This window comes from Geotrypetes seraphini, chromosome 1, assembly GCF_902459505.1.
Source record: "Geotrypetes seraphini chromosome 1, aGeoSer1.1, whole genome shotgun sequence".
Lineage (NCBI taxonomy): Eukaryota > Metazoa > Chordata > Amphibia > Gymnophiona > Dermophiidae > Geotrypetes > Geotrypetes seraphini.
The window spans coordinates 465,070,341-465,087,348 of NC_047084.1; the positions used below are offsets into that span (position 1 = coordinate 465,070,341).

At 42.9% G+C, this 17,008-nt stretch overlaps 1 protein-coding gene across 2 annotated transcripts in view; it reads right to left on the minus strand.

Annotated features, from left to right (window-relative positions):
• Positions 1-4,089: 4,089 nt before the first annotated feature.
• Positions 4,090-17,008, minus strand: part of LOC117363937 (chemokine-like protein TAFA-1) — a 67,953-nt gene continuing 55,034 nt past the window's right edge. For both annotated transcript variants that reach the window (XM_033952660.1, XM_033952577.1), the window contains exons 4-5: positions 10,381-10,505; positions 4,090-5,235 (exon numbers count right to left, since the gene is read on the minus strand). In XM_033952660.1, coding sequence (XP_033808551.1) covers positions 5,218-5,235; positions 10,381-10,505 — 143 coding nt within the window. In that variant the 3' untranslated portion in view covers positions 4,090-5,217. The remainder of the gene's footprint in view (positions 5,236-10,380; positions 10,506-17,008) is intronic.

The following is a 17,008-nucleotide window of genomic DNA, read 5'->3' on the forward strand; positions in this document are numbered from 1 at the left end:
TCCCTTGTACCAGCAGGAGGCTGACTTTTATAGCAGATTTGTCTCTGAGCTGGATACATCATAAAGATGTCTCTTCCTGTTTCCTTCTCCCTTTTGAAGAAGAATTGGTGTCCAAACTTGTCTAAGACCTTGAGCTGAGGCAAAAGACTGATCAGATCTCAAATGATGTGTCTTTTCTGCTGACTAAGCACACATCATCTCTCCTGTCCCGCTTTTCATCAGGAAGATATCTCCAGCTATCTCACTTTAATTAAAGAAGGAACCAGATACCAGAATGTCCATGTTGGCAGGTCTAGCAAACATATCTCTCTCTGCTTTGTAAGAGGGCAGGTGTCACTTGGTACAACTGACTGGGTTCTGAAAAGCTACAGTTTATCTCAAAGAGTTTGAGAGCACTGGTTTAGAACATATGGGTTGTGTCTGTTGACCAGCAGATGGAGATATACAGCTCTCCCTCTGTATTCGCAGGGATTAGGTGCAGAGCTGGCCTGCGAAGTGCGAAAAATCGTGAATAAGTTTGTTGGCCAGCTCTGACCCACCCCCGCCGCCCTCCTGCGTCCCCGGATCTTACTTAATGGTCTAGCGGTAACACGGGGCAGGAGCGATCTTCCTATGCTCCTGCCCCGTGCAGAGCCGTCATCAAAATGGCTGTCATGAGTTCCCGTTGTAGTCTCGAGACTACAACAGGAACTCACGGCAGCCATTTTGATGATGGCTCTGCACGGGGCAGGAGCATAGAAAGATCACTCCTGCCCCACGTCACCGCTAGACCACTAGGTAAGATCCGGGAGGCTCGGACAGCCTAAAAATAGAGGAAACGTTAGACAAAAAAAAATCACAAATAAAACAAATCCACGGCTACTGAAACCGCAGATACGGAGGGAGAAGTGTAGATTTTTTAAAAAGTTCTGCATGCTTTGCTCCATAAAGATACTGTGGAACCTTAGATGCTCAGTATTTGTCTCCTCAAGCACATAAATAAATGGCTATGGTATCTTAACTTATATATCAGTCCAAATAATGAAGTAGTATACTACCAAACAAGGACTAGATATTCAAAACCTCTTGAAAAATTCTTCACCGTGGTGGAGTGGTGGGACTAAGGCTTCCACATACAGTTATTGAAGAATTTTTTAAGAGGTTTTGAATATCTAGTCCTTGTTTGGTAGTATTTGTCTCCAGCATATGGTGACATATATAGACCTGACCCAATTGGAGAGCTGAGTGTCATTTAAGCAGTGAATACCACAAGAATTCCAAAACAAGCATATAGTGAATTTCATTTGATCTGAAGTAAGGATGACTCCGGATGAATTCTCTCCCCCACTATTTTCTTCTTTTTTTTTTTCCCTGAGAAAGATTTAAATAATAATTAGATGGGAAGAAGAATTCTGCAGTGTTTGTTCTAGGCTACATTATGGTTAGCAGAAGCAGGTAGGATATCATACCTGTACTGTAGGGAGGGATGATTTCCTTTCAACTACTCCTGAGCTTCGGTTAGAAGCTAAATGTTTGGGCCAGCAGCCTTGCTTCTTCTAGAGCACTATGGCAAAGCATTAGTCTTTTCCTACCTGCTCAGCTCGTGCCTAGCTTTTGAGGTGCACTTTAAAATGCAGGCCGCTGTGGAAGAGGATAACTCAGCTGAGTCTGAGCCCCTCCCAGGCTGGTTTCTTAATCTTCATCAAGTCTGTATTTTTTTAATGTCCATTTGAAGATGAGGTAGTCTAGCAGCATCAGAACTAGTTTGGGGGTGTCTTTTCACACAGCTGGACCGAGAGGTACTTGGTTGTAGCCATTTTCCTGTGCCAATGGGATCAGCATCTTGAATGGTGTTTAGGCCGTAGCTGCAGGCTTGCATAGTAGCATAGCCCACATCCCCTGAGGAGATTCTTGAGTTGCATTTTGGAGAGAGCTTCTGGTGAACTGTGCTTAGTTTCAAGTTTGAATTTTATGATTATATACTGCCTCTTAGAGAATTACCTAGAGAGGGCTTACAAGATTAGAATAGAATAGAAACATGTAACAAATTAGAACAGAGAGAAAACTTAGCTACCCCACTATTGCTACTGCTAGACCCCAACCACCATTCCATACCAATCAGACTAGCCAGCAACTAAGGCCTAAAACTCAAAGCCCTTGCCAAAAAGCCATGTTTTTAACCTTAAACCGATCTTGAATCTCTGATGCTTAGGGTACAGAGACTTCCCTGGAGGAGGTCTGCTGCCACTAAAAATAGAGTGAATAGGTAGTGTCCAGTACAATTGCTCCAGGTCTAGACCCAATACATCTATCTCAGGGGTCTCAAAGTCCCTCCTTGAGGGCCACAATCCAGTTGGGTTTTCAGGATTTCCCCAATGAATATGCATGAGATCTATTTGCATGCACTGCTTTCATTGTATGCTAATAGAGCTCATGCATATTAATTGAAAAAATCCTGAAAACCCAACTGGATTATGGCCCTTGACCAACATTTGACACCCATGCTGTAGGTAGAAATATTTGGTTTGGTGGCTAGTTTGAGTAACCTGATAAATTTACCATTATAATCAATAGCAGTAACTCTCATAGTAACATAGTAGATGACGGCAGATAAAGACCCGAATGGTCCATCCAGTCTGCCCAACCTGATTCAATTAAAATGTTTTTGTTTTGTTTTTTTTAATTTTTTCTTCTTAGCTATTTCTGGGCAAGAAATAGCCCACCAGTCAGGTTTTCAGAATCTCTAATGAATATGCATGAGAGAGAATGACACAGGGACAAATTTGTCCCTGTCCCCGCAGGAACTCAATTTCCCCGTCTTGTCCCCACAAGTTTTGTCACTGTCCCTGTCCCATTCCTGTAAGCTCTACCTTAATCACACAAGCCTCGAATGCTTATGATATTAAAGAGTTTGAGGCTTGTGCAGATGAGGACAGAGCTTGCAGAAATGGGGCAAGGACAGTAATAGAACTTGGGACAGGAAATAATGTGTTCCCATGTCATTCTCTTGTATGTCTTGTCACCTCTATTTTATGCAAATCTGTCATGCATATTCATTAGGGATATTCTGAAAAATTGATTAGCTGGTGGTCCCCTAGGACAGGTTTAAGAAACACTGATTTAGAATCCTAGTTTTTATTGACCATTGGTTTGGTATTTTCCCTCTTGCTTATAAACATTAAGCTACAAATGACTAAGCAGGGCTGTCCTAGGTGTGATAGTTTTCATGGCAGGCCATGAATGAGGTGAGTTTTCAGCCAGCCCAGAGCAATCAGGTTAAGTGATTTGGCCAAGGCCATAAGGAGCCACTATGGGATTTGAACCTGGGCTCTCATTCCCAGCTCACACCTCTTAACAGGCCACTCTTCTGTCTAATATTGGTCAATAGACAATATTTTATACACTTGTGTCCTGTTTTCTCTTATCATTGTTAATGTGTATTGTTACTTAAGGGTGTAGTGATAGCCAGGATATCAATTACAAAAATTAAATGAAATCATTCAGCATAAATTTCTATGTGGGAGTGAAGTATGAATTTTGTAGAGGATTAGAGAGAGACTCTCAATATAGAACCTGCACCCTCTCCATGTTCCCCCAGCAATGGAGCTAAGACCTGTAGCCTTATAACTTGCCATACCAAGGTGTTCAGATTATGAGATCACTTCAGGTACAGTAACATGCTATCCTTTGTAGTCAGTCAGGTTTTTAGGGCGCTCATGATAAATATGCATGAGCTTGAATTTATCTATGATGGGGTAGTGTATGCATATTTATCTCATGTATGTTTATTATGGGTATTCTGAAAACCTGACTTGAGTTAAGAAGCACTGGTGAAGTCATTAGGCCTTGAGTAACAATATCTGGCAACCCTTTCAGACATTGCCACTATTTGGATTGTAACACATTGCAGACTGGAAATTGACATGGCCTCCTTAATGCCATTCTAAGCTCTCATTATGAAGTACTTTTAATGACTTTGACTCCATGCCACCTGAGCATCTATGGAATTTGCAGTAGTATTAAACTAGGTGTGACCTGGCTTGTCCCTGATGGCCTTGAGCCACTGTGGAACTCTTTCATGTACTCCTTGTCAATACATAATGAACCCTATGCACCGATTGAAGTTCTGAGTTAGCGTTTAACATAAGAGGTTGTCACCCATATAACTATTTGACTTTGAGCCTTGTCAGTTTGGGTCAAACAATACAGTTGATTAAGACCAGTCCTGCTAAGAAGTATTTGAATGAAAGTGAAAACGTGGCCCATAGCTAGAAGCTGAAGACTGAGAAACTGCACAAATCAGCTAACGGTTTGAGCCATCCTAGTTCATCCATCTTGTAGTTACCATAACTACTTGCTGCTACCGTATCCCAGCTCCACATGTGAAGGTAGGTTGATGACTTGAGCTTTTAGATCCCACTTTTCTGCCATTTGGTTCAAAAAGAAAAACCTTTTTGTTATTAAATACTGACTTCCAGGTAATACTGAATTATGCATTTGAATTTTAAGATTTAATCACTTAACTTTTCCAAATCCAGGCCCAAGGCAAGTTAGAATCAGGTACATGTGTTATTTTCCTGTCCAAGTGGACTTACAATCTAGGTTGCACCTGAGGCAATGAAGTGTGGAGTGACTTGCTCAAAGAGCAGCAATGGGCAAAGTAGGATTTGAACTCTACTTTCGTTGGTTCTTCATCTGCTGCTGTAAGTATTGGGCTGCTCCTCTACTTCCTTGTCCCCCACTTTAATAAATCCAGATATATGGCCTCATCTGAAATAGAGTGAATTCCTTCTTATGTCTCCCATTCCCACCCTATATATCCATATGAGTATGTGCTCATAAGAGTCAATCCTGTAAAAGAGCTTTCAACTGCACAGACATTACAGCAGCCAGTGTTAACATTTAGCAAAATGGCTTCTTAGCCCTTACAAAGCAAACAGTTATAGTCTTGCCTCTGTAAAATAAATTTCTAGTTGTCTGACAAATCACAAGGCAGAGCCCCCGAGATTGTTGCAGAGATTGTTGATAGCAAAAGACAATAGTGCAAGGCTTAGAAGTTCTGCATCAGAATATTGCCACTGCTCTCCAAAACACTAAGGCATCTAGTGTGAGCACACCTTCCTATAGCCTCCTGGCAAAATGGGGACAGGGCAATCAGCTCTAGAGATGGGAGATGATATTGTCTCATCCATGTTCAAGGGTTGACATTTTCAGTTCAGGATGTGTCTTGTGTTGCTCTCAGTATCGGGGGTGAATCTACAGAAGAGAGAAATAGAGAAACATAAATGTTGAGAATAGAGTTCTGTTTTTGATTTTTCCAGTTTTACTTGGGAACAGTGCTGAATGCTTACAATATTTAAAATGGCTTGATTTTGAAAGAGGTGATTGGACGTTCTATGATATAAGAGAAGGACCAAGGAGGCTTAGGGTCGTGGCTAGGATATCATTCTGGTTAAATTTAAAAAATAATAATAAATAAATTATTACCAAGATTAAGAGATCAACCTCTCTCTTCCCTGGCAACCAGATCAACAGCAGTGATGACAGGCGAGCAGTGTGGTGACAGCAGTCATTCCCATTCTTTATGGCTGCTTCTCCCTGTCTTATGTTTGATTATAAAGGAAGTATCTACCATGGGAATAGCTTACTGTTTCCCAGCCCTGCTTGTCTGCCATTACTCTGGCCACAGTAATGTGTCCCATGAAATCGAAATACCACCACACTAAAGTTGGCTCGGTGTATGTCGAAGCATAACATTAAAAAAAGCACATGCAGAGGAATATTCAAAAGTCACAATTCACAATGTAACTGCTGAAGTCCCCTGTCCAAGTAGTCAATAAGGTATTAAAATTAGTCCAATCAAAATATACCCACCTCCCTTTTACAAAACTAGCACAGTTTTTAGCAACGGCCATGGCAGTAACATCTGGCGCTAAAAACTGCGCTACAGTTTTGTAAAAGGGGGTGGGTGGGGGGATAATATCTTATTACCATTTTCTATTTTTATTTATTAACATTTAGTAACAGCTGCCGCACTACTTTTATCTTAAATGAAAAATAAAATTTTTTTGTACCTTTGTTTGTTTTCTAATTGTGGTCCCATTCTCTGGTTTCTGCTTTCCTCTTTTTCTCTTAACTTTTGCCAGGATTTCCTGTTACTTTTCTCTCCTTTGCCTTTCAGCTTTCTTCAATTTATTTTCTGCCTCTGAATTATATTCTTTCTTACTATCTAGTCCTCAATTTCCCTTTTTTCACTATGTATGTCTACCGTTTGGCACCTCTTTCCTTCACAATCCCAGTATCTCTAATTCTAGTCTCTTCCTCCAGTCCAGGATGTGCCCTTTTTCTTTATCCTCTCCCTCCATCCAATACGTGCTCTCTTTCTCTACCCCTTCTATCCAGTGTCTGCCCCCTTTCCTCCCTACTTCCACCCATCATCTTCCCCTATTTCCTACTCACTATCATCCAGCCTCTGCTCCCTTCTCTCTCTTCTCCCCACTTTCATCCAGTGTCTGCCCCCTCTCTCTTCTCCCCACTTTCATCCAGTGTCTGCCCCCTATCTCTTCTCCCCACTTTTATCCAGCCATCTGCCCCCTCTGTCTCCTCCCCACTTCCGTCCAGCCATCTGCCTATTCTCTCTCTCCCTCCCTCCACCTCATTTCTAGCCAGCATCTGCCCCCTTCTCTCTCTCTCTATTCACTCCACTTTCATCTAGTATCCTGCCCCTTTCTCTCATTCACCCTGTACCCCACTTCAAGCTAGTGTTCTACCCCCTCGCCTCCACACCATTGCTGCTGCTGCTTTCCTAAACCAGCAGCAGCAAACTGAAATCCAACCACCGAGGGACCTTCCTTTACCTGCTGGCTGCTGCCATCTCTGCCCCAGAATAAAGAAATGATGTTGATGGCTGGATTTCAGTTTGCTGCCACTGCTGCTGCAAGTTAGGAAAGCAGCAGTAGCAGAGTACGGTTTGAGGTCCTAGTGCACTAGCTGCACAGCCTGCTACCAAAAGGTGAGCAGCTGCACACCTTAAGAGGGAACATTGCTTTATTCCTTTCCACTTTTTATCTAATCAACTTTCTAGCTCCTTCTCTCATCCCCTAGTTTTCAAATTTCCCATCCTTTTATTTCCTTTTATCTGCTTCCCATTACCACATTTCTACTTTCATATACTCATTATTCTGCTCACTCATCTCCTTGACAACTCTCGCACATGGATCCACCATTTCTAGCATCTCCCCTCCTTGTTGCTTACTCCACCCTTGTAACCCAGCATTTCTTTCCTCTTTCTTTCTCTCTTTCATAAGTCCAACATGTCTCCTTCCTGTACTTTCCACTCCCTCCTCCTTCCCGGCCCAGAGTCTATCTCTCCTCTGCTTCCCTGAGTCGTCCATCTCTCTCTTCTACTTCTGCCTCCTCTCCTGAATCTCTTTCCCTTTCCCCATTTTGCCTGAGTCGTCCATCTCTCTCTTCCACTTCTGCCTCCTCTCCTGAATCTCTTTCCCTTTCCCCATTTTGCCTTCACCAAATCCATCTCTCCCTCTTCCCATTTTGCCTGCTCCACATCCATCTCTCAGCCCTCTGGCCACCTCCAAATCCATCTCACTCTGTCCTCCTGCTGCCACCTCTCCTTGTTCTTTCTATCTTCTTTACCCTCCCTAACCCTTACTCCATCCCTGACTCTCACATCTCTCCTTCCTTCCCACATTTGAGTCCAACAGTTTTCCCTTCCTGAAATTCAGTATCGCTCCCTCTCTGCCTTCTACCCCTCCCCCAAATTTGACCTGTCTGTTTCTAGATGGCACTCCAGTAGAACTGGCATCTTGTTACCAGCCAGCGTCCCTTCCCCTGCCTCTACTCCTTTTATCCAACTCCCGTGCATTGACCTTAACTTTGTTGTAAAAGTTGCTGGGTGGCAGCTGCAATTTACATCACTGCCCTGCTGCCGGCCCCGGTGCCTTCTCTCTACTGTGACCCATCTCAGCGGAAACAGGACATTGTCAGTGTGGGCTACAGTGAAGAGATGGCGCCGGCGCTGGCAGCAGGGCTGCGCTGTGAATTGCTGCTGCTGCCCAGCAACCTTTATCATCTGAGAAACTGTGAAGAAGTTTTGTTTGGGTTCCTTTTGTTTCTTTGGTGTGATAATTTGAATGTGATCTAAATCAGTGGTCCCCAACCCTGTCCTAGAGGACCACCAGACCAATCGGGTTTTCTGCAAAGCCCTAATGAATATGCAAGGAGCAAATTTGCATGCCTGTCACTTCCATTATATGAAAATCTCTCTCATGCATATTCATTAGGGCAAGCCTGAAAACCCGATTGGCCTTGTGGTCCTCCAGGACAGGGTTGGTAGCCACTGATCTAAATCAGTGAGAGATAAGTCCTGAGATTATTTGTGTGATCTGGATGCTGAGTGCATTAGGTCCCAAAGGTTTAGAGTTATCAAGTAACTGTTGAGCTGGGGTGGGTGTGGTGAGTTTGCAGGGGCTGATCTTGATTTGATGTTTCAGTTAGAGAATGACACAGTGACTGGTAGCCGTTGGTAACCCGCAGGAACGAGGAGGAAAATAACTGGTTGCCACGGGTACGGGGACAAGGCCATTCACTGCCCCGTGGAGTGGTGAATGGCCTTGTCCACGCAGTAAAGTGTCTGCCGCGTTCCTTCCCTTCCCACCCCTCCCAGTCAACAGCCCTCCTTGCAATCGCGACACTCGCTCCCTCCCGATCCCAGCTGTAAAAAATAAACATCTGGGCATCTCTTTCTCTTGTCTAGCCATCTCCCTCCCCCTCACCTTCATGGGTGCTTTTCAGAGTTTTCTCTTTCTGAGGTGTCCGGACATGGTAATCATTTTCACATATCCAACACGACTACCCAAAGCGTCTCCTCTGATGCAAGCCACCCAGGTGGAAACAGGAAGGTGTAACAGAGAAGTTTCGGGCAGTCACATGGGACTTGTGAGAACATTGCTGTGTCAAGACCCCTCAGAAAGAGAAAACTGAAAAGCGCCCGTGAAGGGGAAGGGAGGGAGATAGCCTGACAAGGGGAAGAGGTTAAGTGATACTGAAGGGAAGTGGAAAGAGAGGGGGGAGGGGAGCAGATGCTGAAACGAAATGGAGAGAGAGGGAGGAGCAGACACTGGATGGAAGGGGGAAGTGAGAGGGGAAAAGACGCTGAAGGGAAGTGGGAAGGAGAGAGGAGAGGAGACACTAGAAGGAAGTGGGGAGGAGAGAAAGGGGAGCAGATGCTGGATGGGAGGGGGAGAGACAGGGGAACAGACACTGGATGGGAGAGGATTGAGAAGGGAGCAGACTCTTGAAGGAAGTGGAGAGGAGAGAACGAGCGCACATACTGGATGGAAGGAGGGGATAAAGAAAAAGGCACATGCTGGATTGAGGGAAGAGGATAGAGTTAGTGAGACTAGAAAGGGTGAGGGAAAGAGCTGTGGTAGACACAATGAAAGGGAAACAGGACTGGAAAGTAAAGACAAGAGGTAGAAAACAAATTGAGAAGGATAAGCAGAAAAGGAAGGGAAATGGAGAGAGAGATACCAGAGCATTGGGGGAGGAGATGGGGAGGGGGAGGAGACAGATGCCAGATATGAAGGGAGGAAAGGAGGAGAGATATGCTAAAAAAACACTTGGGGGAGGGAGGGAGAGATGGAAGGAAAGAAGACAGATGCCAAACCATGAGGGGAGCGGAGGGAAGAAGATGGGTGCCAGACCAATGGGGGGAGGGAGTGATGGAAGGGAGAAGTAGACAGTTTCTTGGAGAGGCATAGAAATAGAGCAGATACCTTTTAGAAGAGGCAGAGAGAAGGCAGACAGTGGATGGAAGGAAGGGAATGACAAGAAGATGAGGAAAGCAGAAACCAGGCAATAAAGCTAGAAAAAATTTATATTTCTTTTCTTTTTTTTATGCATTAGGATAAAGTAGTATTGTAGCTGTGTTAATAAATGTTTATAAACAAAGCCCTGCCAAGATCTCTTCCTCTAGTTCAGCAGCCAGAACTCTGATTTATAATATGACAATTGTACATACTGTTTCTTTTTATACTTTAATAAAATAAGTTCAGTATAAAACTATTCAAAGCTTGTGCAGATGGGATCAGATGGTTTGCGGGGATGGGGGTGAGGACGGGAACCATGCTCACATGGACGGGACGGAGATGGTGACCAAGCTCACGGGGATGGGGCAGGGATGGGGACCGAGCTCATTAGGACGGGGTGGGGACAGGGACTGAGTTTGCAGGGATGGTAGGGAGATGGGGACAAATTTTTTCCTCGTGTCATTCTCTAGTTTTGCATTTGAAAATTAATAAAAACAAAGCAAAAACAAAGAAAGAAAGAAAATAGGCTTGCATCTTCAGTGCAAACAAGCAGGACTGATTGTGTCTTCTTTACCTTTGTTGTTTTCACTCTGTTCCCTTGTGCACACATCCAGCCAGAGTTATCCGGTAATGTCTTACATTCCTCTCCGTCTAGGCACGGCTCCATTTCACACCACCACTTTCCAGTTACTATAGAAGCTGGAAAACACATATAGGAAGATTGATTACTCACAACTCTGTCCGTTTTTTAAGAAGACAGGGTTATACTACAATAACATCTTCCTGAGTCTAAGGGGCTGTTTCTAAATTACATTCTATTTACATTGAGAGTGAGGACTATGAACTTTTAAAATAGACTAAACTGTTGGGGGGGTTTTTCTAACATGAAATATTAAAACTGACCAGGCAGCTAAATAGCAAATCAAACACTCAGCTTCTTGGTAAAAACTATTCAAATTAATCCATTCAACTTGTTCAATTTTCAAGCATGCCATCATTCAATTAAATAACTGGAGTAGTATAAGGGGGTCCTTATACTATTTACCCAGAAAACCATGCAGACTACCATCTAATCTAACTACTAACAAAACAATCATCCAAACTGCCATCCATTCAAATACTCATCCAAAGCAATTTGCTGTTCAACCAACCCAATGCTTAAATCTATTCCATTAACAGCATGAGCAGTCCAACATCTAGTTACTGAATCACCCAGATGAATCAACTATCTAACCACCAACTAAACCAATGCGATCTCTTGAGTGTTCAAGTGATCACTGCAAGCAATCTCAGCCCAGGTACGTGCGACACACCAAGCCAGTCTGTTTTCAAGATGCCCACAATGAGTATTCATTTGTATGTGCTACATCCATTGTAGGCAAATCTATTTCATGCGTATTCATTGTGGATATTCTGAAAAACTTGTTTGGCACCTGAGGACTGTTTGAGAACCCCTGAACTAAATGAAACTACCATCTAACTTGACCATTCACTAAAATGATTTAATTCAATGAGAGAAGTAGCCCAGTGGTTAGAACAGTGGACTGAGGAAGTCACAGTGTAGAGCAGTGGTTCCCAAACCTGTCCTGGGGGACCCCCCAGCCAGTCAGGTTTTCCAGATATCCATAATGAATATGCATGAGAGAGATTTGCATATAATGGAAGTGACAGGTATGCAAATATCTCTCATGCATATTCATTAGGGATATCTGGAAAACCTGACTGGCTGGGGGTCCCCCAGGACAGGTTTGGGAACCACTGGTGTAGAGAATGACATGGGGACAAATTTTTCCCTATCCTCGCAGGAACTCAATTTCCTTGTCCCATCCCCACAAGTTTTGATGCTGCCCCTGTCCTTGCCCCATTCCTGTAAGCTCTGCCTTAACTGCACAAGCCTCGAACACTTATGGTTTTAAAATGTTTGAGGCTTGTGCAGATGAGGACAGAGCTTGCAGGAATGGGGCAGGGACAGGAAAAGAACTCTCCAGGATGAGACAGGAAAATGAGTTCCCGCAGGGACATGGAAAAATGTGTCCCCATGTCATTCTCTATCACAGCTCCAATCCCATTTCTCCCACAGGTGCTCCTTGTGACCTTGGGCAAATCACTTTGCTCTTCATTGTCTCAGATACAACCGTAGACTGTAAATCATCTGGGGCAAATATTTACTATATCTGAAATGTAACATCTTTTGTTTGGAAAGGGGACTTTTTTTTAATGGGGCAGATATTGTGCGTGTGTAACATCACACAGCATCTGTGTCCATTAAAAAAAAAAAAAAAAAGAGACAGCTGAGTGGCAGGAGGCTGTTCTGGGGCTTCCCCTGCCTCTCAGCTGTTCGGGCTTTGCCTGCTGACTCTGCGCATGTGTGAGAGTCACTCTCACAGTGATCAATCAGACGGGAGAGACGGGGATTATGATGAACCTCCGCATGAATCATTTGCATGCAAATTTTTTTACTGCATCAATATCTCTTTTAGAATCAGGCAAAAATTGGATCGGAGTGGACCCATGCGGTCTTACCAATCCTGTTTAGTGCATCTGGCTCATATTCATGACCAACCAAACAAATAGGCAGTTATCTGAGGTAGCAAAAGGCAGCTACAGTCAAAGTCAGAGAACAAATAGATCCTGACAAGCAGGCAGGGAATAATGAATCTATATGCAGGGAGGGTGGGCAATTTGCAAATAGCCCATTTATCTAGGTTTAGAAATTTTCTAATTATTTAAATTTTTTCTAACTTAACCCCCCCTCCTCCCCCTTTTACTAAACTGCGATAGTGGTTATTAGCACTGAATGCTCCATGCTGCTCCCGATGCTCATAGAGTTCCTATGAGCGTCAGGAGCAGCGCAGAGCATTCAAAGCGGCTCCCTGTGCTAATAACCACTATTGCGGTTTAGTAAAAGGTGGGGGGGGGGGGTTAATGAAGTTGGAAAGAAATATGAAAGGGTAAATAACATTATTTTGTCTGGGGGAAATGTGGGAGCAAAACAATTCTCTAAAAATTTTAATAGGTGGGATAAAACTTGGCATATGGGAAAATCCAGAAAAATTGTTCCTTGGAGTGTGATCAGTGTTTTGTTTTTATAAAATGCTGACTGCCGCCACCAAACGTATGCCCAAGAATTCAGTTCCAGGCCATGTCCAGGTATGGCATTGAACATCTGGATATGTGTAGATAGCCACCACGTAACTGGATAAGTGCCAATATTCAGCTTTTAATCAGTTCAGCTAAATTGGCCAAAGATAGAACTACTATTTATGCAGACCTATTTGGCTGTTAACCAGATAAAGACTGAATATCAACATTTATCTGGCCAACTAGACATACCCAGATGCTTAATGTCAGTACCAGATATGGCCTGACATTGAATATTCCAGGAAAAAGTGCTTACTCCACCCTGACTCTGCTCTTGGACTGCCCACATAATAGCTGATTAGAGGGGATATTCAGTGATACTCTCTGGATAGATGCTGCTCAGTATTCCCTGGGGACCTGCTCACTGCAAGACAACCAGGCAAGAAGTTCTCTAACCTGGTTGATTGGCTTTGAATATCTACCAATAAACAGCCAAAGTCTACTCTTTTCCAATGATAGGGAAGGTAAAATAGGATCAACCTCAGAGTATATTATTATATCAGTGGAGAAAAAAAGAACTCGGTTACAGCCACACCTGGCTAAGGAACCACCGTTAAACCAAGGACAACAATTGTGAATGTACGTACAGTGGTCCCATAACAGTCATAGGTCAAGAAAAAAACTCCACTCAACTGCAGAGGAATGGATCAGTGCTCTGCAGTATAAAGTGAGTGGAGTTTTTATCTTGACCTATGACTGTTATCGAACCATTGTAGGTACATTCATAATAATTTGCTTGGTTTATTAGCCAGGTGTGGCTTTAACTGAGGTCTTTTTTCTCCACTTAAGAGGTGGTGGAGACAGAGACCGTGTCTGAATTCAAGAAAACCTGGGATAGGCACGTGGGATCTCTTAGAGATAGGAAGAGATATTGGTTACTGCGGATGGGCAGACTGGATGGGCTATTTGGCCTTTATCTGCCATCATGTTTCTATGTTTTAACTGGTCTACCACACCTAAACTGGACACATAGCCTGAAACTGCCTGTAACTGTCCTGACTCCTTATACTACTCCAATTTCCCTAACCCCAGAAACTATCTCTTGCAATTGCCCTAACACCCTGTAAACTTCAATCCCTAGAACTGTCCATTACAAGTGCCCCACCATCCTACAAACTGCCCCAACTCCAAAATCTGGCCCCCTGAAATGCCCTACTACCTCACAAACTGCCACAGTCCTAAAATATACCCACAATTGCCTCACCACCCAGTAACCTGCCCCTACCCCAAAAGCTAACCCCTGCAACTGCTCCATCACCCTGCAAACTACCCCTGCAACTGACCTAGCACCCTACCATATGCTCCACCTCCTAAAGATTAACCTACCACCCCACCAATTGCCTCTACTCTGAAAAACTGTCCCCCTGCAACTTCCCCACCCACAAAAAATTATCTTCATTCCTCCTGCAGTTGTCCTAGACCTAGTACATACATACACATAGAAAAAATACATCCACAGGAAAGGGGTTGGAAAGATTTCCATGCCTGTTTTCCCCCAATTGTTCCATCTATAAGATGTTTTATATGTGGAAAATGGCCCTTATAAAATTGCACGGGGGCATACATGTGTAAAAACCAGGCACATTTCAAAGTTGGGTGGGTTGCTTTAAGTAAATTTTAGGCAGTATATATAATCCCATTAGCCTTACCCTTACTGGGGAGATCAGGGCTGGGACCAACTTTTACCAGGAGGCATGTAGTTTCAAGTTTAATCAGTGTCAGACTCCATTAGATGTCTCTGCAGGTCCTTAAGCAGCAGAGCTGTATGGTCTCTAAATACACAATCTGCACATAGGCATTCCTGGGGGCATATTTTGGGTACAGCTATGGCCGAATTGCAATGTACACAGGTATTTTATAAAACACGCATGTAGCTATTGCACACATTTTGGGTATAAATTAGTGTATGAGAATCTGTGAGAGCTTATTTTATAAAAACACATTGTTTCCTATGTTGCCTTTACACAAATATAGGTATAAAAGTCAACCAAAGTTAAATATTTTAAAGTATGATATCCATTTATCCATTTATCCATTATCCATTTGTCGGTGCGGGTCCGTGAGTGAAATCGCGCGTTGGCACTTGCTGCACTTTTTAAACCCGGTGATTGGCCGGGACATAGGCCGGAAAATCTCCGCCGCGAGGTCGAAGCCAGTAGGCCTGAGCCACGTGGCCGGCCCATTCGACCCGCCGGAGGAAATAATCTTTTTTTTTTTTTTTTTTTTACTGAAAAAGAAATGTGAAGGGATTACAAGTGTTAAGTTGAATGTATCCAGAGCTCGAGAAGGGGAGCACGCAGGAGCCTGAAAAATAGTAAAGAGGGTACGAGGCTGAGGATGTGTTTCAAGTTTACTTTCTCCCTGAAGCCTGGACCCCCCCCCCCCCCCCCTTCTCTCTCTCTCTCTCTCTCTTTCCTCTGGACTCTTGCTCATCTCCCTGGCTTCTCACAGAGACAGCCTCTCACCTATTCAGAAACATGTTAATGCAGGTAAACTGTCCTTTCTCTCTCTAAATCCACTCGGCATTTATAAAGCTTATTTCTATTTCTTTCTGTATATTTGTAACCCAGCCTATGCTTGATGTATCTTTCTAAACATTGCCTTCCTGTAATATTAAGCCTATTTCTGTACAATATGTTCTTTATGCAACCACTTTTGGCTGTCCTTGTCATTCATTTCACTTCCTACTGAACCTTCTTTGAGGGTATTGAACCCGGGACCTGGCGGACTGTAAGGCCCCAAAAGAAAATTGGCCAACACTCTAATTCTCCTGGAGAAAATGTTTGGAAAAAAGGTTTTAAATGAAAAAAATTTTTTTTTTTTAAAATGGACATCAGTATGAGCCTTTCTGATAGCACATAAGAGATTATTGGCTCAGGCAGTAACTCACTGATGACTAGCACCAGACATACGTCTGAATAAGAACTGCCTCATACATCATATTGTCCTGTTTTATGTACAGTCAAAGAATACTTTAAATTGCTTACAAACATTTGCTCCGGGAGAAAAAACATAAAAAAAAAGAAAAAATACTGATTTTCACACACCTTGGTGGACGGTGCTGATGGCTTCAATAGTGGCTTCAATCCCCGCTCCTGAAGAAGGTGGCGAAACGGAGCTCTGTCGAGTGGAGATTTCTATAGGCAACATATATTCCTAACAAAAACTGAGCTAAGTATTCAAGTTTAGTGTTTGTATGCAAGCAGTCTTGGATGAAATCCCATATACAACTTCATGAACTGCTATAGAGAATATGAACTCTCAATTGAATGAACTATTTTTGATTCTTATAAATTTTACAAACTATATTTATGAACTATATGAACTATATTAAGTCACTCAATCTAGATTTTTTACTTCATCTCTTATCAACTTTAACATGAACTGTTTTTTACACTTATGGATTATATGGTAGCAGGATACAGTTTATGGTACCACTTCAACTTGATATATTTTTCAGTGTTTGCACTCGCATTTTAACTTATAACTTTTCCTAAAGTTTTTCAAGATTCACTTTTAGCACTTTACAGTTTTCAGCACTTCATTTTATCATGTCTTGGGAGACAATTTATTCACCCTTTGTTTCAGTATTTTTTCATTTTTTGTGTTTTTTCTCCCAGAGCAAATGTTTGTAAGCAATTTAAAGTATTCTTTGACTATACATAAAACAGGACAATATGATGTATGAAGCAGTTCTTATTCAGACTTATGTCTGGTGCTAGTCATCACCAACGAGTTACTGCCTGAGCCAATAATCTCTCGTGTGCTATCAGAAAAGCTCATACTGATGTCCATTATTTTAAAAAAGTTTTTTCATTTAAAACCTTTTTTCCAAACATTTTCTCCAGGAGAATTAGAGTGCTGGCCAATTCTCTTTTGGAGTATAGTTTGGACTTCATTGGCAACAAGGTCCATAGGGTTCTAGTTGTTGGACTGTAAGGCCGCCACCTTATATCATTGGGGGCTCAACCCTGTCCAACTATTTGACTAACAATGAACCAAACCAATCCATAACCCAACCCAACCCAACCAAACCAATCACCCAGTCTGATTCAACAATC